Genomic DNA, 21,311 nt, shown 5'->3' on the forward strand with positions numbered 1-21,311 from the left:
CTTGAGTGCGCTCTCTCTCTCTCTCTGATCGTCTGTTATGTTTATGATGGTTGATTCTATTTGTGGTGGGTGTAGATAGTAAACTCAGATTACAGAAGCTAGACATTATGCATACGGTATGAAAACAAAGTATTCACATGTACATTACAAGCAGATCAAGCTTGAGAAAACAAAGAAACCCGAAAGACGAAGTTGAAAATTTAGAATTTAACAAAGCAAAACAGCAAAAGATGACGTTTTAGTTTCATTCCTCCATGTTGATTATGCAACGAAGACCTTCCCCTTTAAGCATGTACTCAAACGCCTTGTTTATTTCTGAGAATGGGACTCTGTGGGTGATGAATTTTTCTAGCTCCAGTTCCTGCAACCATTAATTTAATTATTCAGTCTCACTGTTCAATTAAAATTTGGAAAACAAATATCGAAATAGAGCATGAATCATCAAAATTAGCTTTTACCTTGTTCATGTACTTCTCCACGACAGAGGGAATGTCCGTTCGAGGCTTGTAGTTCCCGAAGAAGGTGCCCTTGAGAGTCCTCTCGTTCAGAAAGTTCACCGGATGCGTCTTGAAGACGGCTTCTTTGTGTGGTACTCCCACAAGAACTGCCACACCCCAACCCTGAAATAGCAGTTTAATTATGCGTTTACCTTGTTAGTAACAAGATCACGCATCAAAATTTGAAAGAGGGATTCAGAAAATGGAGGCAGATAAGAGGCAATTGTATTACATCATGGACGCACTCAAACGCAGATATCATGGCTTCAACATTTCCTGTGCATTCAATGCTTCTGTCCACTCCTCCATTCGTCAGCTCGGCTATCACCTCTTGAACGGGTTTTTTGTGCTCTTTTGGGTTCACAAATTCCGTCACGCCAAACTTTTTCGCTGCAAACAACCAAGTTAAAATTCAGAGAGGTCTCGCGAATATTTGTCATCAACACAAAATATGAAAAAATGAGCATAAAGACACATTTCCAATGCATTGTTTTCCTTTTGGAGAGATTAAAGAAATTATGCATGTTACCTTCTTCAAATCTGCTCGAATTCAAATCGACGCCGATAATTCTTGAAGCGCCAGACATCCTGGCTCCTTCGGCAGCCTAAAAACAGAAGGATCAACTTAGACACACATTTTTCATCATACATAAACAAGTGAGCAAGCAAGTGTAAGTGACTGAGAGACTCACTGCAAGGCCTACAGCTCCTAATCCGAAAACAGCCACGGTTGATCCCTTTTTCGGTTTTGCAACATTTAGAGTAGCTCCGAGACCTAAGCAACACACGTTAAAAAAAAAAAATTGAATAAGAAAATAATGTCAATTACACAAGTGTATGTGTCGAACAATCTGGCTCTACAGTAATACAAAAATTTACCTGTGGATATTCCACAACTGAGGACACAGACTTTGTCTAGAGGAGCCGAGGGGTTGATCTTGGCAAGGCAGCCAACATGAACAACAGTGTACTCACTGAAGGTGGAAGTCCCAACAAAGTGATAGATAGGCTTGCCTTTGATTGAAAATCTTGATTTGCCATCATTGAGCATCACTCCCCTGTCAGTGTTTATCCTGAGGAGGTCGCACATGTTGCTCTCTTCTGATTTGCAGTGAGCGCAGTCCTTGCATTCCCCTGTGAACACCGGCAGGACATGATCACCGGCTTTCAGATCCGTCACGCCCTCACCAACACTCTCCACAATCCTGAAACATTGGTCACAACATTTATCGATCAACCACATGAACATAATTCATGATAACTGTACATATATAAATTATAATTGCCTATGTTTTACTAATTCAGTAACAAGACGATAAGAATGTACATACCCTCCTGCCTCATGACCATAAATTCTAGGAAATAAAGGGTTTTGTCCCTGCAATATAGAAGACACATTTTAAATTTGGTGTTGTAAATATGTGAATCTGAATCAATAAAATGAAATATGCTGCTGAGTAAAAAGAAAATCAATGGATCATTTTTCAAATCTAAATTACTGAAATGATCAGTTTCGTTACATCGTCAATATTTGATCGCGTCAATATTTGATTTTGATCAATCCAATAATTGAAACTCAAAAACTGGTCATTCCGACGAATTTCTCAAAACAATGTCATACCTTGGCTTCCCAAAAGTAGACATCAGTGTGGCACAAAGAGGTGAAAAGGATCTTCAAACGGACTTCATTTGCTTGTGGTGGTGCCACCTCGACTTCTTCAATCACCAGCGGCTTCCCTGCTTCCCAAGCTACAGCAGCTACAGAAACCAGAAATAATAACAGAATAAATGAACCAAAAATTAATTAAGAAACCCTTTACTCAATAAATAATATCAGAAACAAAAAGGAAATTTACCTCTGCAGCGTATGACCTGACCAGCAGTATTAGACATTCTTGCTTAGCAATGCAGCAATAAACTTGATGAAATTGAAACTCTTAAAGCTTTTTGTAAAAACAGTTTCAAATTTGTTTGTGGTTGGAGATAAAGCGACCTTGTGTGGATATTTATACATGCCTGCCATTGCCATATGCTGGGGAAAGTGGAGGCTGAATTAATTAATAGATAATTTGTTGATGGTCAACTATATATGATATGTGATATGCTACAGGCAAAACCAAAACCATTGATTTCATTTGTTAGGAAGGTAGTCCCTGGTTTTACAGGCTGCGTATTGATACTAGGTACTGCTGGCGGGTAAGACTAGTACTCTCTTTCGAAGAAAAAAAAAGTGTAAGACTTAAGACTATACTCCCCAATTAGATTCATTGTTTTGTTGTTAAATATACAATTACTGTAGCTTCACGACAACTACTAATGTTAAGAAGAAAATACTTCAAAAGTTGAAGTATAGAAACGAAAAAAAACAAAGGCTGGCAAACTGGCAATGTTAATATATAGTTTGAAATAACAGTTTGATCTGTGATTTTTCTTTAAAACGAATTTAACAAGAAAAAAGGGTTTTGAGAAATATTCTTTGCATACAATATTGCATAGATAAATAATAAGCATACATTATCGTTTGTTTCTTGCACACTCGTATTTAATATTGACCGTTGACTTTGTCACCTTTCATAATCTCATCTTGCTTCTTTAGAAGAAAACTGGTGGCATTTGTCATCGTTCTTTATTAATAAAATAACTTCGAAAAATACGTAACGACTATAAAACAGGAGGATCAGTGGTATTGGACCACAATCCCGGATTGGCATGGAAATATCATAAAAAATTAAACCACCAATAAAAGAAGGCTTAATTAAATATCTTGCTAGCTAATCTCCAATACTCACATTGATAGGAAGTCCTCATAAAGTTCTTTAAAAAAAATATTAGCTAGTTGCTTCGCTACGATATAATGTGTCAAACTAGTTAGTTTCTTATACACTTGTTTAGCCTAGCCTAGTTAATAGTTTGAGACTGACACTGCACCTTGTTTTCTTAACTTATGCATACATAACGGGTATCAGTCTAACAGAACTACAAGATATCCACTAAAATAATCCAACAACCAGTAACAATATTTAGAATGACAAATATGAAGAGGGCGTCTTTAACCTACATTCTCGAGAAGAGGGTCTCTTTTAAATAATGGCCAAAATTTTCAAAATATTTCACCCATCCCACATTTTACTAACTATGATTTTACAATAGGTCTAAAATGTGAGTATTAACATGCACATCACTTGTAACATCTAAATTAATAACAGCGTGTTTTGTAGTACAAAGTATGACGGTGGCTCAATATCTTTCCGCTTTACTTGCACATGGTGTTAGCTTCAGACTTGATAGTATTTCCTACTAAAATTTATGGGGGCAGATGGAAGTATAGGGACCAAGGTGGTCTTAGTACCACTCTGAGTTCGGAAAATATATATGTGAAGGTCTTTCAAGAACCCTCCGAATGTTTGGTACAAGTCCCTTTTGTACCCACTAAATATTTGATGTAATGCATGCCATGCATATCTCGACATATATAACCTAGGATCATAAAACTTGGAATCTCTCATCCAAACATATATAACCTAGAATCATAAAATTCATAAATCTTAATTTCGCCAAAAGAATCAAATATGTATGTATGTGAGAGTGATACAATACATTTGGATGCCGTCGATCTCTCTGGAAAGTAAAACTACACACGAACTGAGGCTTGAACAATATAAATGTTGGGCAAACTGACGGTTACAATTGACATCAGTTTTGCAGTGACGCGTGAATGGAGACTCTGAAATATCAAAATCACCATTGTTTGTCAGTATGCTGTATATGATGATATACATATGGCCTTTACGGATGGGGGATTGGATGGATTTTGAGCTCTCTATCCTGTCATTTTTGTTTTGTTTAGTGAATTTCCCACATATGGTCCCAGCCGTTGGAGCAGAATTTCTCACGAGAATAAATACCTTCACAGAAACTTGACAAGGTTCCTCATGTCGCTGTATAGATGGAAAAGAAACTCTCAGTAACGCTTCCACCAATCGAATATATTCCACACGTCTGAAGCTCAAATTAGTGTTTACAGAATATCTTTAGTGCTTCAAGTGGTATTGCTTGCGTACCTTTGATTAATCCAATGATTCCAATTTCAACTGCTTGTATAATCTGCTCCAGATAGCAGTTGTTCCAGTTCCTTATCAAAGTCGTCATTGTCATTGTCACTCATCAGTTGCAGCTGTTGCTGGTTTACCCCTGTTTGTTGATAAAAGACTTCTCTTTGAGAATCCCATTGCCCAACCATCTTCTCCGCTACATCTCCAACCAGTTCCTTACCTTCTGCAATGTGCTTTATATCTCCAACGTCCACAACCTTGCTGGCCTCTTTAACAATAATTCAATTTGAAGGAGAGAAAATAAAGAAACTATTAAATGGTAGCAACTACAATGGCAAAAAGCATGCGAGAAACTAGCGTTGGTGCAAATGGATTTATACTACAGGCAGGAGTAGTGAAATAAATGAGGTGGGGAGGTTAGCGGGAGAAAAGGTACCCGTAATTGCTATTTTCTTGGCCTCTGCATACTCTGTTGACATTTGCTTAAGTGTATTCAGGTCAACTTCCATTCCCTGGTATATGTGAGAAAAAATTGGACTTTAGACACCGGAAGCAATTTCAAAGGAACTGCAAATGAATTGCAATTTGTGTTATGTAAAACATGTTATCACCGAATCGACAGGAGAAAAGTTGAGGATTGTTTTAACTTACCAAGTCCATGTGGAGAAAGTCCTCAATCTTAGTATTAGCAAATAACCTATTAGTCGAAACGAAAGAAAATAACCGGTAAGTAAATATCGAGTGGTTTATAAATGTCACAACATATATTTGTTAATGTAGGTGTAGAGGAAAACATATCTTTGTACTTACTCCTTGTAGGCAACTTGAACTCGAGCATCCTGTAATTGTGTCAGTTGGTTTACTGTCTCTGCAAAAGACTCTTCGTTTGTATCCACGAACCCAAACAGGAAAGTATTCTTTTCTAGCATTTTTCTTACCAAGGAAGATACCACTTTTATTTGGTTTTCCTTTGTGTCAATAACAAGCTTTCGAAGTTTCTTCAGCTCTTCTGAAAATGGTAATAGAAATACCTTCAGTTTGTAACTGATAATGAACTGATAACCAACCTTCTCAAATTTATATGGGACATACAAGGCATATAGAAACATATGCTCACTCAAAATAATGCTTTCTTGTCTATGTTTCGAATATTAAATTATAAAGTAGTGCCGTTTAATATGGTGGTGTGTTTTTCGAAATAAACCAAACTCGGGATAAAGCTAACTTTACATAGCATTCAATTGTTCAGAGTAAAATCTACATACATACCAAGAGATATATAAATCCTGAATGGAGGTTTGCATGGTTGAGTCTCATAGAGACAGAAAAGGCAATAGAGTCCACCCACTCTGTGTGATAAAGAAGCTGTGCCGACTATGTATCCTGCACAAAAGCATATAAAAGTTAGTCTCTCGAACACTGAGCAATAAAATAACAGATAATGCAAAACCCCATAATGGAAGTTCGAATTCACCAGTATTCAAACAAGATCTGTGGTGTCTCATGTGAGACAATATGAAATATGGCATATGAAACTCATTGATAGCTCATGTTAAAAGGGAAGAAAGGATTCTCAAGACTGAAACACAGAGTTCATACTTATGAAACTCAGAAATTGTGGACTAAAAGTTGCACATGGAACTGGAAAATACGAGTATCACATCGTAAGGAAATTCTTATTTGACTAAAATAGTGGGATTTAACTTGCACGTGTTTGGTAACATGAAGCACCCCACAGAAAAATTATATGAAAAGGGGGAAAAAGATTAGCAAGGCTGGAACATAAAACACATAATTGCCAAACCGTGCACTAAAAATTGAACTAGACATTCAACAAGCTGGAATACCAAATGCTAAAATATGTCCACTAACTGAATTCTTCTATTTATATATTAAAGTTTTTAAGTCTATGGGAAAGAATTAGATAATTAGGTACTGGTTAAGACATATTCCAAAAACTAAAAAAACCGATTAATGGAAGAGATGGGTAATTGATTCAATGCACGATTTGCAGCAAAAATACCACCACTACAAACAACAACAAAGCTTTATTCCACGAAGTGGGGTCGGTTGAGCAAAGATACCACCTCTACTTGAAATAAATAGTTTTGATACTCAGAAGACCAAAATGAAAAACTCACTGCTGAAAGGTTAGCTTTCATAACTTAAAAACCTTACTGGTTCACCCTGGGCTTAGACCTGTAAACGGGTCGGGTTTATTGGGTTTGGGTCGGGTTCAACCCGACCCGTTAAGTTAACGGGTCACCCGAACCCGACCCGTTAAGCTAACAGGTCACCCGTTTCACCCGTTATCACCCGTTAACAATTTTTTTTTTTTTTTTTTGCATAAAATTTATTTTTTGTTATGAAGACTTTACTAAAATTACTAAAATATCCTCAACTAACGGGTCCTAACGGGTCTAACAGGTTGACCCAAAGTGACCCGTTATTTAATGGGTTGTTAACGGATTCCGTTAGCGACCCGACCCGTTAAGCATCCACCCAAATACAAATATTAACGGGTCGGGTCGGGTTAACGGGTTGGGTCCAAAATGCCAGGCCTACCTGGGCTTCCTACCTTAAGCATTTCCTCAATTTGGGGTTCTATCTCCAGATTTTCTTCAGCCGCAAGCACAACATTTGCCGTGACTAGCAGCACTGCTATAGTCACCAAAACAACTTTCTACCAGAATAATAAGCTTGCATTTACAACATTCCAGCAACAAAATAAAGTTATCCACAAGTTTAATCAACTAGTAAACCAGATTAAAAGGGGCAAGAGCCTACCGATCAAATGCGCATACAATGACTGCATGAAGAAGGCCAAGTTGGTAGAAGGCCGCGCCTCGTAAATGTAAGAAAACTTTTTGGAAAGCCATATCCTCTTCATATCAGCCAAACTCGTTGATTCAGCCTGCCAATTACCCAAAGCCCACATTCACCAACAACAAAAAATCAATGAACAAACCCCGAAACAAACTCCATGCAACAATTTGCAGATAACCCACAAATAAATCAACAACAGAAAACATAAGATGAAAGAAAAAAAAAAGGAAGCTTTACCTTAGCAAATTCATCTATCAGCTCGTCAACGTCCCGCTTGAACGGAGTGAGATCCATTGCTTTCGATCGAAACTCTTTGTTCCTACGAAACTGACCAAAAAGCGTTAAAATTGGGGGAAAAACACAAATCTTAGTACCAAAAACCCAAGATGGAGGATTTTCTGTTGGATAGTGGAAAATATTTTAATGTGGAAATTAAAGCCGCGAAAAACCCATAACAATTAAGGTAATTCATCCGGCTCCTGGGCACGGGGCGGGGGAATCGTCATATTTTCAAAACTGAAACCGGACCTAACTCGGCCCGTTTACGGATCCTACGGGTCCCGTGTAAAGCTTTTCTGCAATTTCCCCAAAACCCGTCAAGCTTTTCTGCAATTCGATAAGGTATATACATATGCACACAATCTGCTTCCCAGAAAAAAATCCACCATTTTTCAAGCATTTCTCACGCCCCAACCTAAATCCCCAAATAGAACAAATTAATAAAATAAAAACATCTTCAAATACAATTTCGAATTCATCAAAAAATAAAATAAAACTGAATCCCTAATTCCTAAATCCCCAAATTCGAATTCAGAATAAAACTGAAATTAGATGCCGAGAAGAAGAGAAGTAGGAGTCTGGGAGGTGGTAAGGTCAGAGGTCGGTGGAGTACTGAAATTTGAAGCAGCAGAAAGAGGAGAAGAAGAAGGCGGCAGCGGAGGACTTACAAGAGGTGAAGAAGAGCAAACGCCGACGGACGCGCGAAGCAACAAATTGCGAGATTTGAGCGACTTCAGTGAGAGCTCGAGGGCGGCGCAGGTGCGAGTGCGTTCGTCGTGGTTCTGGGACCTGGGTTCTCTGAGTTAGGGATGTCGTTGAGGAGGAGAATCGAGAAATGGGTGGTGCGACGGCGGCGGTTCTGAGTTTGATGCCGTCGAGGTCGAGGAGGAGAAGACGAGTGACATAGAGTATGTGGGTGGGAGGAGACGAGAGAGAGTCGTGTTAGAGACCCTGGGGGATGATGGACCAAGAAACTGATGAATATTTTCCACATCTTGTCCCGCGTTTAGTATTTGGATTGACAATGTTTTCTTTTAAATAATCTCTTTTTTATTTATTATTATTTTGGGCTTATTGTACACATTGTGAAGCCAAAACCCATTGAACTCTTGTACGTGTTAAAATACACTTGACACTAGTAATTACAATATTTTGGTGTTCACCAAAAAATATTAAAACATCTTGGTTGGTCGATTATCATGCCAAAACTAACTACATTTGGAAACTGTTTGGTCTATAATTTGTATAATACGAATATCCTGTTATGTAATATTTCGTGCCAATAAAATAAATAAACAAAATTTGCATATTTTTATTATTTTTATTATGCTACAGCTCATATCATCGATTTTGAGCACGCGTAGATTATAATAAATACTAAATACTAAATTGTTGATTTGGCGTCTAGAACTGGATCTTCTCTGGATTCAAAAAATTTAAGCATTATTTGGACCGTTGAAATTTGATCCAACTACTATAATTATTATAATTTTTAGAGAGCTTCTTATTTGTAATACAAAGTTTAATACCCGAATCATTTTATCCTTAGTTTCAAATTTTTTGAATTCGGAGGGGATCCGGATCCCGTAAGAACAAGACCACTATGCCACGTTCCTACGACAAGAAGAATAAACCGCCAAATTGAAAGCTACGTGGCAAATCCGACGGAAACAAGGGCGCCGCTGGAACCAAAAGCAGAAACAGTCGTTTTCCCAAATCCATTGGCGGTTTTGTTTATGCAAAACTACAGTTGCGCAAAAACAAGCAATTCCCGCTTTTCATTCCAAAAGTGGTTCCGAGTCCGACTAAATAAGAAGAAAAAAAAAATCAAAAGTGGTTTTGGTTTTGGTATTTTTATTGACACGCACACAGAATTAATCACGGAGAATTTTGTCTGGGCAGCAACTTGCAAGTAATAAGCTTTTGGCGGAAAATGGTATTTTCGTACATTTGGTTTTCCACTTTTCTTGAGCGGTTTTGTCTTATTTTTCACCACTATAAATACCTGCCATTCGCTTGCTCCTCTTTCCACAACCAAAAGCACTGTTTTTTGAACAACATCAATCACACTGCTCATCACAAAAAATACAAAAATACAGTAAACATCACAAGACAAAAGAAGCTCATTCCAGAATGTCAACGGCCGGTCAGGTTATCAAGTGCAAAGGTGAGCGCACCAACCATTCCCTCTCTCCTTTGGTCAAAGTTATGGTGGCGTTCTGTATCAATGATTTGATCGATTGATTTACCGCTTTGATAGATTGTCATGTTCACCACGAGCTCCGGGCATGCATGATCATGTTTCTTGTTGATCACTTTTGTTAGACTTAGATTCTCTTTTCTGATGATCGGACTTTGGACTTTGGACTTTGGAATATGCCAGCTCATCTTTTTTTTGGATAATCAATTTTTATTTATTTGTTTAATTTTTGACACAGCCATTGTTGGATTCTCTCTCTCTAATATTTGGTTGAAACAATGAATTTCCTTCATATTATAGTTTAAGTGAGGGTCATGAATAATAGTTGCTTATACCTTTGCCTTTGGAGTGATCAATTCTCTTTCTTTTGTCCTTTTGCATGATCCTAGTGCTGTTTTCTTTTTCTTTTTCTTTTAATATAAAGATGCTCGGGATTTTCTATTTTCTTTTAAATATTGTTTATTATTCTATATGATGTTGAGGATGAGGATGAGGGTGAGGAGGATTTATTTTGATTTGGTTTTCGTGGATTTCATATGAAGGTAATAAAGTTTTTTGAAATTTTCGAAAATTGATTGAAAAGAAATTGACTTGTCGGTTGCAGCCGCGGTGGCATGGGAAGCGGGGAAGCCGCTGTCAATTGAGGAAGTGGAGGTGGCACCACCGCAGAAACATGAAGTTCGCTTGAAGATCCTCTTCACCGCTCTTTGCCACACCGATGTCTACTTCTGGGAAGCCAAAGTAAAAATTTCAGCTTAAAATGCCATGTCTACTTTAATATTAAGCATGACATTTCACATGTTTATAAATTATAATGCTTTGTCCATAACTTGCAATTGATTAGTCAAGTTGTTTGTTTTCTAACCATAATTTTTCACTGCATTTTGAGTGCTAAATCTAATGCGATGATAAATCCTATACACGGCATTTTCGTGCTGAGAATGCGAGCTGTTGAAACTGAAACATATATGCTATGTCACAGGGACAACAACCACTGTTTCCTCGCATTTTTGGTCATGAAGCTGGAGGGTATGTAGATGATCTCTGAATATTAAAACTACATAATTTGTAGTTAACTACGTATTTGCTTCCATTTTACGCAGTGTGTTTACGTTTCTAAATTTTGTTTGCTTGTCATTTTGTGTTTAGAGTTGTGGAAAGCGTAGGCGAGGGTGTAACTGAACTCCAGCCGGGTGACCATGTCCTCCCTGTGTTCACCGGGGAGTGCAAGGAGTGCACGCACTGTAAGTCGGAGGAAAGCAACATGTGTGATCTGCTGAGGATCAACACTGATAGGGGTACTATGCTGAATGATGGCCAGTCCAGGTTCTCCAAGGATGGAAAGCCAATTTATCACTTTGTTGGTACCTCCACCTTCAGTGAGTACACCGTTTGTCATGTTGGCTCCGTTGCTAAGGTCAACCCGGCTGCTCCCCTTGACAAAGTTTGCGTTCTTAGTTGCGGAATATGCACAGGTTCGAAAGACTTCTCACATTTTAACAGTTAGAAACTTACAATTAGAAATTAATGGTTTTTCAATTTTCTTTCTAGAGTAATCAATTATTGTTTTTCGTTGGTGTATTTGAAGGTTTTGGTGCCACTGTGAATGTTGCAAAACCGAAAAAGGGTTCATCTATTGCCATATTTGGATTGGGAGCTGTTGGTCTTGCTGTAAGTCATTCTTATTTCTCCTCTATTATGGCTCTTTTAGATAGTTTGGGGTATCATAATGATTTTTTGTTCATCTTGTTACTCTTTTAGGCCGCCGAAGGTGCAAGGATTTCGGGCTGTTCAAGGATCATCGGTGTTGATTTGAATCCCAATCGCTTTGAAGAAGGTCGGTCAATTCGATCATACATCTATTTAACGAATAAGGACTTAGCTCTTCATGTCTGGTTGAGATGTCATTCACTAAATAATTTCTAATGGTTCCTATACTTTATGGCAGCCAAGAAGTTTGGCGTGAATGAATTTGTGAATCCGAAAGATCATAACAAACCAGTGCAAGAGGTTAGTTACATAAATCAATTTAATTTTATGTTTGTGTCTGATCACTTAGAGCCAACCCCATTTGGTCCTTCTCTTCTTTTTTAGTACTTCCATATAGTGTTAATAATTATCGGCTATCAGCAGCGACTGACGTTTGGCTTTGATTAAAAGGTGATTGCTGAGATGACCAATGGTGGAGTTGATAGGAGCGTTGAGTGCACCGGAAGCATTCAGGCGATGATTTCTGCATTTGAATGTGTTCATGATGTAAGTAATTATAAGCCTCATTTGCTGTTTAATTGGATATAATGCTAGAATAACATTGCTATTCAAATCTAAATCGGGCTTTTCTTTATTTCTTCTCGTTCTAAATTTAGGGTTGGGGTCTTGCGGTACTGGTTGGTGTGCCAAACAAAGATGATGCATTCAAAACCCATCCAATGAATTTCCTGAATGAGAGGACTCTTAAGGGTACCTTCTATGGTAACTACAAGCCCCGCACCGATCTACCAGGTGTTGTCGAGAAGTACATGAACAAGGTAGTTCATATTTCCCTTTCTATTTCCGAAACCAATTTTGTGAAACCACACAACAATGCGGTAAGACTCGCCTTGTGTTGATCGTTGCAGGAGCTGGAACTGGATAAATTTATCACTCACTCGGTCTCATTCGCTGACATCAACAAAGCATTCGACTTGATGCTTTCTGGACAGTCCATCCGGTGCGTCATCCGCATGGAGAATTAAGAGAAAAAACTAGTGACTTGTTACATGTTAATGGAGGGAACTTATATATCCATCTGTTGTTCATTAAAATAAGTATGGTTACATGGATTTTTGAGGGTATTGCAAATTTGGACAGGATATGGTTTGTGATTTTCCCTACCATTTTTCAATTTATAAACGTATTTTGCTTCATGTTTTTTCATTCTCCCTACCAATCTATCATGTATCTATTCCCTGTCGAAGGATTTAGCGTAAATCGTTTTGTTTCATTTTTGCCTTAATCCTTAGGGAAAGTTTTCTTGATTCCAAATAGCCCAGGGGTTGAGTTTGGTCTTAGACCAAACCCAAATCTAGGCTAAATGCTATTTTTTAGGTTTTATTTCCCCCTAAGACCATCTTCAATGGTTGGGCTAAAAGTCAAATATTTTAGTCCGGAAAATTTAGTTTTTAGCTCAGAAACAGTTTTTTTGCTCAAACCGTTATAGCCTAAAATTTTAGTCTGGGATTATTAAAGAATGAACTTATGCTTTTTCTTTTGTTAAATTAATTTTTTTTTAAATAAATATGTAGACTATAGTAAATTAATTTTATGAATATTTTAATCTAAAAAAATTTAAATTCCGATTTCTGGACTAAATTTTAAGGGGAATCTGGCCTTGGTTTAACATTTAGCCCAAATTTTCCCCTTGGGTTGGAGTGGGTTTGGGGAAAAATTTTGGGGGGTAATTTGGCTTTTAGCCCACCATTAGAGTTGGTCTAAGTTCAAACCCAACTCTGGCTAAATACTATTTTTTAGGTTTTATTTCCCCCTAAGACCATCTCCAATGGTGGGCTAAAAGCCAAATTACCCCCCAAACTCACTCCAACCCAAGGGGAAAATTTGGGCTAAATGCTAAACCAAGGTCAGATTCCCCCCAGAATTTAGCCCAGAAATCGGTGTGGGCTCCATCGAACCGAGTGAAAATATTTATCGGAATTTAAATTTTTTTAGATTAAAATGTTAATAAAATTAATTCACGATAATTTACATATTTATTTTTTTTAAATAATTTAAGAAAAAAAAAGCCTAAGTTTATTCTTTAATAATCTCGGGCTAAAATTTTAGACTAGAACGATTGGAGTAGAAAAACTGTTTCTGGGCTAAAAGCTAAATTTTTCAGGCTAAAATATTTGACTTTTAGCCTAACCATTGGAGATGGTCCAAAATCAACCCAACCCATGCTAATGTGTGGGCTAAAAGCTAAAAGCCAAATTCCTCCAAGGATTTAGCCTAGAAAATGGTGTGGGCACCACCAGCGGGATCCTACCCACATGGGCATGTCTTCCAGGATTTATTGAATTCAACAGCTGAGATCGAATATAATAAAATCTAACAGTCCAAATTTAAATCCAACCGCTGAAATAATTAAAAAATATAACTCAAAATTTATCCAAATTTAGTGATTTTTCAATATTTATCGGAATTTAAATATTTTTAGGTTAAAATGTTCATAAAATTAAATTATGATAGCGTACATAATTTTTTTTTAAATTACTTTAAAAGAAAAAATTAGCCTAAATTTATTCTTTAATAATTTTAGGTTAAAAAATTTAGGCTATAAAGGTTGTAGCAGAAAAGCTATTTCTAGACTAAAAACTAAAAGCCAAATTCCTCCTAGGATTTAGCCCGGAAAATGGTGTGGGCACCACCAGTGGGACCCCACCCACATGGGCATGTCTTCCAGGATTTATTGAATTCAACGGTTGAGATCGAATATGTCACAGCCCGTCCCGGGATTTTGATATCTGGGACGTGAATTGACGTAATTACCCTTGGCGGGCATTAAGGTACGTGTGTGTGTGACATTATTTGAATTAATTTTGTAAGTTTTGGGATTAAACTTTTGGAATTTGAATTTTTGTGGTTAGGGATTTGGATGGATGGTGAGGATTGTGTTGGGCCACACAATCACACACACACGCACTCCCTGTCTTCTCTCCCTCTCGTAGCACTCTCTGTCTCTCTCCCTCGACCTCACACACACCCAATGTGTACGGCACACACCCAAACCCTCCAAAAAACTCGACGGATCGAGGCAACCAAGGGAATTCTAAGCTTGTAGTGAGCTTAGTGAAGTCCTAAGGAGGCTCGGAGTACTTCGTTTGAAGGATTTGGACGTCGGGATCACGTGGTTCCATTTTGGCCGAATTTCTTGGGAATTTTCCGGCGGCGATCGTCATGACGCCTTGATGTGTTGTGCTAGGAAGTTGTAGGGCAAACTCCAGGTGAGTGGGCAGTTTTGTTTTCGTATTACCTATATACTATTGAGTTTTCCCAGAAATTGAATTTAAATGAAAGTATGATTTAAAATGCCATGGATAGATTTATATGAAAAGTATGATTTGAAATGCCATGCATAGAAGTATATGAAAAGCATGAATTGATGTATGATGCATATATATATGTGAATTGGTGTTGTGGACGCACAGGTAAGTATCAGGTGAGTTTTATATTATTCATGTGCATTGTTGATGTGTATATTGTGGATAGCTCATAACCTGCAATCATGGTGTTAGTGCTTATATTATTCACCACACCGCACGCTCGTCTTGGATCCAAGTAGGTGGATGTCGTACAGACCAAGTGAGGGTTCCGACATGCTAGTCGTATAGATTACTAGATGTGATTCCGACTAGTGGGTGACCTTAGATTATGTGCACAGATGATTGATGAGAGAAGCACTAGAGCGTATTATTACACCATCCATGTCGTACAGACTACTTCAGGTAGTTCCGACTTATCTGCAGTGTAGTGCCGTACAGGTCATCGAGGTGACTCCGGTTGGATTGGATGTTGAGCTATGGAATTAACCGTACAGGACCAACTGCAGGGTCTCCGGTTAATTCAACTTTTCACCTGTTACATTGATGCATCATTTATTTTGTTTTCGAAATTAAAACATGGCATACTTTCGGGTTTTAACGAAAAATTGATGATTCGAGATTTATGAAAAGTATTATGTTATTATACTATTTTCTGGGAAAAGTATATAGGTTTTACAGTGAGGGGTTAGAATTATTTTTGGCGAAATGTTTTTGAAAAGCTTGGTTTTACTGACCCACTCAATTTTGTTTTTCGCCCCTCCAGGTTCTTGATAGCAGAGTTTTGGTGGCCACAAGGAATCCAACGGTATTATGACAGAATTCACAAAAGTAGGACTCACCCTCGAGGGTTTCCATTTTAATAATTGTATTTTAAAAGCTTCCGAACTGTGTAAATGGTTACGTCACTCTCATGTGATGGCCAGCATGCCCTCCTTCGGGACGGGGTGTGTCAGAATATAATAAAATCTAACAGCCCAAATTTAAATTCAACGACTAAAATAATTAAAAAAATTATTTAACTCAAAATTCATCCAAATTTAGTGATTTTTCCATATTTATCGGAATTTAAATATTTTTAGGTTAAAATGTTCATAAAATTAAATTATGATAGTGTACATAATTTTTTTTAAAATTACTTTAAAAGAAAAACTTAGCCTAAATTTATTCTTTAATAATCTCAGGTTAAAAAATTTAGGCTATAAAGGTTGTAGCATAAAAGCTATTTATGGGCTAAAACCTAAATTTTCTAGGCTAAAAATTTTAGGTTTTAGCTCAAGGATTGGAGATGGTCTTAGAGCAGTTCCACCGTGGGCAATAGCTCGGTGGACTGGCTCTCAAACAGGGCCAAAAAGCCTGAGCAACTTGGTCCAGCGTGTGCTGGCGATGGAGCCTGAGCGGACCCAAGGGAGAGGCCCGGAGGAGTTGTGACACACCCCGACCGAGATCAAGGCATGCTGGCCGTCACGTGAGAGTGACGTAACCATGTGCACAGTGCGGAATCGATAAAGATAAGAAATATATGAATAATTAAAAACCAAATTACTAGAGTGCACTACTAAACAAAAAGTAATAGGAGTTAGTTACAACCGTGAACACTCCTATTTAGAGCATAAAGTCTAGGTGCAGTCTAGTAAGACAAGTACTAGTTATACAGTACCGAGAATGTCCCTACTATTATTTGGATGAGTCAGAACTGCCGACGTCCTCACTGCCACCAACAGCAAGCTTACTTAAAACCTAGAGGGGCGCAAAACAGAAAACATGAGTGGGCAAAAACAATTGTTTTACAAAATCATTTTCTTTATCAACATATCTAACCCCTCGCTGTAAAACATGTATAATTTTTCCCAGAATCAGGATATAAGCATATACATCATTTATATATACATGAAATCATATCAATTCAATTCAATTCATGCTTCACATAATCATTACCAAATATATGCCATGCTAATATATAATAGAGTAGCAATTCAGGTAAGAATAAATTCATAGAAATATGATAGGTTAGCCGGAACCCCTGTGGTAGTCTGTAATAAATGCATAGAAATATGATAGGTTAGCCGAAACCCCTGTGGTAGTATGTACGGCTGAATTCATAGCTCAAAGTTACTCTAGCCGGAGTCACTACAATGACCTATACGTCAATATACTGCACATAAGTCAGAACCACTAAAAAGGGGTCTGTACAACAAGATTGGGTGTAATATAATTATGGTTAATTTTATTCTCTCATAATAGCCGGGCGATATATCGCTAGTCGCCTACGAGTCGGAACCATAATAAGGTCTGTATGACAAGACTGTGCACTTAAGTTGGATCCAATATGAGCATATAGTGTGGGAGATGACGTAAATAAACAGGCATGTACTTCATATCTTTGGCTAAATCACAATCACCCTAGGTGCAGTTTTATGAGCTCAACATCATTCAATTACATATCACATCATCGATGATTCACATAGCCAAACATAACTTACCTGAACTTACCTGTGCCTCCATAGCACCACATTTATATATATATATATATACAACTATGAAATGCATATTCAGAATATAAAAAGCATTTGGCATATTATTTCAAAGCATACTTTCCTTAAAGTGCATTTCTGGGAAATATATCAAGTATATAGATATATACTGAAAACAAAAGCCCACTCACTAGTATGTCGACGGGTCGTAGCCCCCGAGTCGCCCATGGATACGCTTGTCCTCGGGATAAGTTTCACTTATATGCGAATTAACTATAAAAACGTTATTTTTAAGCACATAGGCAAAACTAGCTAATAACTCATCATACATTGCTCAATTTTGGTATATGAATATACCATAGTGACCTACACAACCTCAGGATCAACCCCAAATTTTTAGAAATTTTTTTGGAAGCCTCACGCGCCCCCAAGCGCCGGCAAGGGCACGGCAAAACGCGCCCCCTACGCTTGGCCAAACCTGATGGATTCCCTAACCACTGTTAGGGAATATTCCGTTAAACCTAACTGATTCCGTTACATTTAACTGACGGCGTCAGAATATTTCGTCAGAATTGATGGAATATTTCGTCATCTTCAACCTCAGACTCCGGCGACCGTCGCCGTCGCAGGAAACTGGGAAAATCTTTAAACTCACCATTCTCACTCGTTTTTCAACCATTTTCTACAAAATTACTACCAAAATGAAGCTTAGGATTCATAGAATCACGTTATACCTATTTGAAGCTTCAAATTCCACGAGATCACGTCGAAGAAAGCTCGAAAATCCGGTGACCTCTGCAACTCCTTGAACCTGGGCTTTCCGACGTCTAAAATTATCCAACGAACCACTCCGAGCCTCCTTAGGATCTTCTAAAGCTCCCTATGAGCTTAAAAACTCCTAAAAACCACGCATTAATTAGTGCATGCACAATACTCAAGATCGGGGTTATGGTTTCTTGGGTTTTCAATGTCCAAATCACCTCGAAACTTCTCAAAAACTTAAATAAAGTTGTTTAGAACCTTTCTTAACCATTAAAACATGTTAAAACAACCACGATCAAAGTCAAGGTATTGTACCTCACATCGGAGCTTCTAGTTCCTCGAGTTCTTGTGAACTTCTCCTCGAACTAAAGGTACCATTCGACTCGTGGAGTTACCATGAAGACGATGGTGACTTTAAATCCCTCGATCTGTGAATGGTAGTTGATGTTTGGGAGTTGTCCGTATGAGAAGGGAGAGAGAGAGAGTGAGAGTCCGAGAGAGATGAGAGGGTACGGGAGAAAGAAGAGAGAGATAGTGTGTGTGTAGCCTAGGATTGGTCAACCACCAAAATACCATAACTTAATCCTAATTGGTTCCAAACAATTACACTTAAACCACATTACACAACTAACGTCCAAGGGTATATTCGTCAATTCACGTTGTCGATAAATATATATTTGGGACAGGCTGTGACAAGTTGCCAGCTCGAGAGCCCGAAAGGCATGTGACGCAAGGTTGATGTCTGGGCGACATCAACCACGTGGTGGATGGGCCTAGACTTCCCTTTCTTTCTCTCAACCTTCATGGTTCTTGAACAACGTCGTCGTCTCACGGTGGATGGGCAGCGGCGATGACGACTCTCCCCAATTGACACACCCCGACCGAGATCAAGGCATGATGGCCGTCACGTGAGAGTGATGTAGCCATGTGTACAGTGCGGAAGCGATAATGATAGGAAATATACGAATAATCAAAGACCAAATTACTAGAATGCACTACTAACAGGAAGTGATAAGAGTTAGTTATAAAAGTAAACACTCATAATCAGAGCATAAAAGTCTAGGTGCAGTCCAATAGGACAAATACTAGTTATATAGTACCAAGAATGTCCTACTATTATTTAGATGAGTCAGAACTGCCGACGTCCTTAAGCCACTAACAGCAAGCTTACTTAAAACCTGGAGAGGCACAAAACAGAAAATGTGAGTGGGTAAAAACAAATGCTTTACAAAACCTTTTCATTTATCAATATACTAACCCCTCGCTGTAAAACATGTATAATTTTTTTCCCAGAATCAAGATATAATCATATACATAATATATATATATATATATATATATATATTCATATCAATTCAATTCATGCTTCACATAATCATATTCAAATGTATACCATGCCAAGATATAACAGAGTAAGCAATTCAGGTAAGAATAAATTCATAGAAATACGATATGTTAGCCGGAACCCCTGTGGTAGTCTGTACGGCTGAATTCATAACTCAAAAGTCAATCTAGCCGGAGTCACTACAATGACCTATACGGCAATATACTGCACATAAGTCAGAACCACTAAAAAGGGGTATGTACGACAAGATTGGGTGTAATATAATTATGCTCAATTTTACTCTCTCATAATAGCCGGGCGATAAATCGCTAGTCACCTATGAGTCGGAACCATAAATAAGGTCTGTACGACAAGACTGTGCACTTAAGTTGGATCCAATATAAGCATATAGTGCAGGAGGTGACGTAAATAACAGGCATGTACTTCATATCTCTAGCTAAATCACAATCACCCTAGGTGCAGTTTTATGAGCTCAACATTATTCAATTACATATCACATCATCGATGATTCACATAACCAAACATAACTTACCTGAACTTACCTATGCCTCCACAGCACCACATTTATATATATAAGGTATCACACACCAATTCATACACGAAACATAATTGTATATGCATGGCATTTATGGCATATTATCATTTAAACATATTTTTCTGAGAAAATATCAAGTATATAAATATATACTGAAAACCAAAAGCCCATTCACTGATATGTCGAAGGGTCGTAGCCCCCTAGTAGCCCGTGGATACGCTCATCCTCGGGATAAGCCTCACCTATATGCGAATTAACTATAAAAACGTTATTTTAAAGCACATAATTAAAACTAGCTAATAACTTCTCATATAAAGCTCAATTTTGGTATTTGAATATACCAACGCGACCTACACAACCTCATGAACATCGTGATATTTTTAAAATAAATTTATGTGGCTCACGCGCCCTCACGCGCCGGGGAGGGCACGGCCCCACGCACATCATCTTCAACCTCCAAACACCGGAACATTGTCGCCGGCGCCGGATTCTGGGTAGACCTGCAACTGCCTTTTTCTCGCTCATTTTTGCACCATTTTTTACACCATTTTCATCAGAATGCCATAAATCACAAGAAGAAGAAGGTTATACCTCTTGGGAGCTTCAAATCCCTCAAAAACTCATCGAGAAAATTCTACCAAAACCGGTCATCTTCGAACCTCGTGATCCCGACGTCAAAACCGAGCCAACAAGGCACTCCTAGCTTCGTGAGAACCTCCTAGAGCTCGCTGTGAGCTTGGATTGTCCTAAAACATAACCATTCAAAAGTTCATGAATAGTACTCAACTCGGAGCTTGAGTTTTTAACGTGATATCGAACGAGTTCTTACCTGAAATGGGTACCTTTGAACTCGTATAGTCCTCACGAACACAATGGTACAATTTTCTTCCTCAATCAGTGAAGATTTGGCTTGGTTCAAGGTTGTCCGTACGGAGGAGAGGGAAGAGAAAGTGAGTCCGAGAGAGAGAAGAGAGAGTACGGGAGAGTGAGAGAGAGAAATGATGTGTGGTCCAGATTTTTGGGTCACCAATCAAAACAAACGATTTCCTTACTTCCAATTGGGTCCAAAGACTTAGGAAATTAATGAATGGGTCCAAAATCCAACCTAAATCACACAACATACTTTAAAGTCCAAGGGTAAAATTGTCATTTCACGTCATCGAGAATAATCTTCCTGGACGGGCTGTGACACCAATGCCTCCTCCTCCCTTCGCAAAACCATGCCCAGTCGGAGTCTTTCGCATCCGCGACACGTGTCCCACAAAC

At 38.2% G+C, this 21,311-nt stretch overlaps 3 protein-coding genes across 8 annotated transcripts; 1 reads left to right on the plus strand and 2 right to left on the minus strand.

The window, feature by feature from the left end:
* Nucleotides 1-89: 89 nt before the first annotated feature.
* On the minus strand, nt 90-2,623 carry LOC103409572 (alcohol dehydrogenase). The gene is made up of 9 exons (XM_008348389.4): nt 2,354-2,623; nt 2,119-2,255; nt 1,829-1,875; nt 1,377-1,702; nt 1,190-1,272; nt 1,027-1,102; nt 730-887; nt 459-620; nt 90-361 (listed from the first exon to the last, which is right to left on the minus strand). The coding sequence occupies exons 1-9, from the start codon at nt 2,388-2,390 to the stop codon at nt 245-247; spliced, it is 1,143 nt and encodes a 380-aa protein (XP_008346611.1). The 5' UTR covers nt 2,391-2,623; the 3' UTR covers nt 90-244.
* A 1,391-nt stretch (nt 2,624-4,014) lies between these two features.
* LOC103409571 (uncharacterized) lies at nt 4,015-8,700 on the minus strand. 5 transcript variants are annotated; one of them, XM_070822091.1, is made up of 9 exons: nt 8,323-8,700; nt 7,613-7,694; nt 7,337-7,463; nt 5,819-5,932; nt 5,360-5,558; nt 5,201-5,246; nt 4,986-5,061; nt 4,559-4,817; nt 4,015-4,435 (listed from the first exon to the last, which is right to left on the minus strand). In XM_070822091.1, exons 2-8 carry the CDS (start codon nt 7,667-7,669, stop codon nt 4,585-4,587), a joined length of 852 nt encoding a protein of 283 aa, XP_070678192.1. In that variant the 5' UTR covers nt 7,670-7,694; nt 8,323-8,700; the 3' UTR covers nt 4,015-4,435; nt 4,559-4,584. The 5 variants fall into 5 exon arrangements, with proteins under 5 accessions (XP_070678192.1, XP_070678191.1, XP_070678195.1 ...); XM_070822090.1 differs by having other exon boundaries at nt 7,613-7,702; nt 8,323-8,680; XM_070822094.1 differs by having other exon boundaries at nt 5,360-5,555; nt 8,323-8,662.
* A 789-nt stretch (nt 8,701-9,489) lies between these two features.
* On the plus strand, nt 9,490-12,770 carry LOC103409569 (alcohol dehydrogenase 1-like). Of its 2 annotated transcripts, XR_011581149.1 has the most exons (11): nt 9,660-9,821; nt 10,459-10,595; nt 10,837-10,883; nt 11,004-11,329; nt 11,443-11,525; nt 11,616-11,691; nt 11,803-11,864; nt 12,015-12,110; nt 12,221-12,382; nt 12,473-12,682; nt 12,737-12,770. XR_011581149.1 is itself a non-coding variant. In XM_008348386.4 (10 exons), exons 1-10 carry the CDS (start codon nt 9,788-9,790, stop codon nt 12,587-12,589), a joined length of 1,140 nt encoding a protein of 379 aa, XP_008346608.1. In that variant the 5' UTR covers nt 9,490-9,787; the 3' UTR covers nt 12,590-12,760. The 2 variants fall into 2 exon arrangements, 1 of the variants encoding a protein (XP_008346608.1); XM_008348386.4 differs by having other exon boundaries at nt 9,490-9,821; nt 12,473-12,760.
* Nucleotides 12,771-21,311: the final 8,541 nt, after the last annotated feature.

Source organism: Malus domestica, chromosome 05 (assembly GCF_042453785.1).
Source record: "Malus domestica chromosome 05, GDT2T_hap1".
NCBI lineage: Eukaryota > Viridiplantae > Streptophyta > Magnoliopsida > Rosales > Rosaceae > Malus > Malus domestica.

Bases quoted from the DNA above. Each gene is read 5' to 3' on its own strand.
- LOC103409571 (XM_070822091.1), bottom strand. From the start codon at position 7,669: ATGGATCTCACTCCGTTCAAGCGGGACGTTGACGAGCTGATAGATGAA. The intron at 5,559-5,818 runs GTATGTATGTAG...TACCATTTTCAG, and splicing joins CAGGATTTATATATCTCTTG to AAGAGCTGAAGAAACTTCGA. The intron at 5,062-5,200 runs GTAAGTTAAAAC...CACATATACCAG, and splicing joins ACTTTCTCCACATGGACTTG to GGAATGGAAGTTGACCTGAA.
- LOC103409572 (XM_008348389.4), bottom strand. From the start codon at position 2,390: ATGTCTAATACTGCTGGTCAGGTCATACGCTGCAGAG. The intron at 2,256-2,353 runs GTAAATTTCCTT...TGGTTTCTGTAG, and splicing joins TCAGGTCATACGCTGCAGAG to CTGCTGTAGCTTGGGAAGCA. The intron at 1,273-1,376 runs GTAAATTTTTGT...TGTGTTGCTTAG, and splicing joins CAGTTGTGGAATATCCACAG to GTCTCGGAGCTACTCTAAAT.
- LOC103409569 (XM_008348386.4), top strand. From the start codon at position 9,788: ATGTCAACGGCCGGTCAGGTTATCAAGTGCAAAG. The intron at 10,596-10,836 runs GTAAAAATTTCA...GCTATGTCACAG, and splicing joins TCTACTTCTGGGAAGCCAAA to GGACAACAACCACTGTTTCC. The intron at 11,692-11,802 runs GTCGGTCAATTC...ACTTTATGGCAG, and splicing joins TCCCAATCGCTTTGAAGAAG to CCAAGAAGTTTGGCGTGAAT.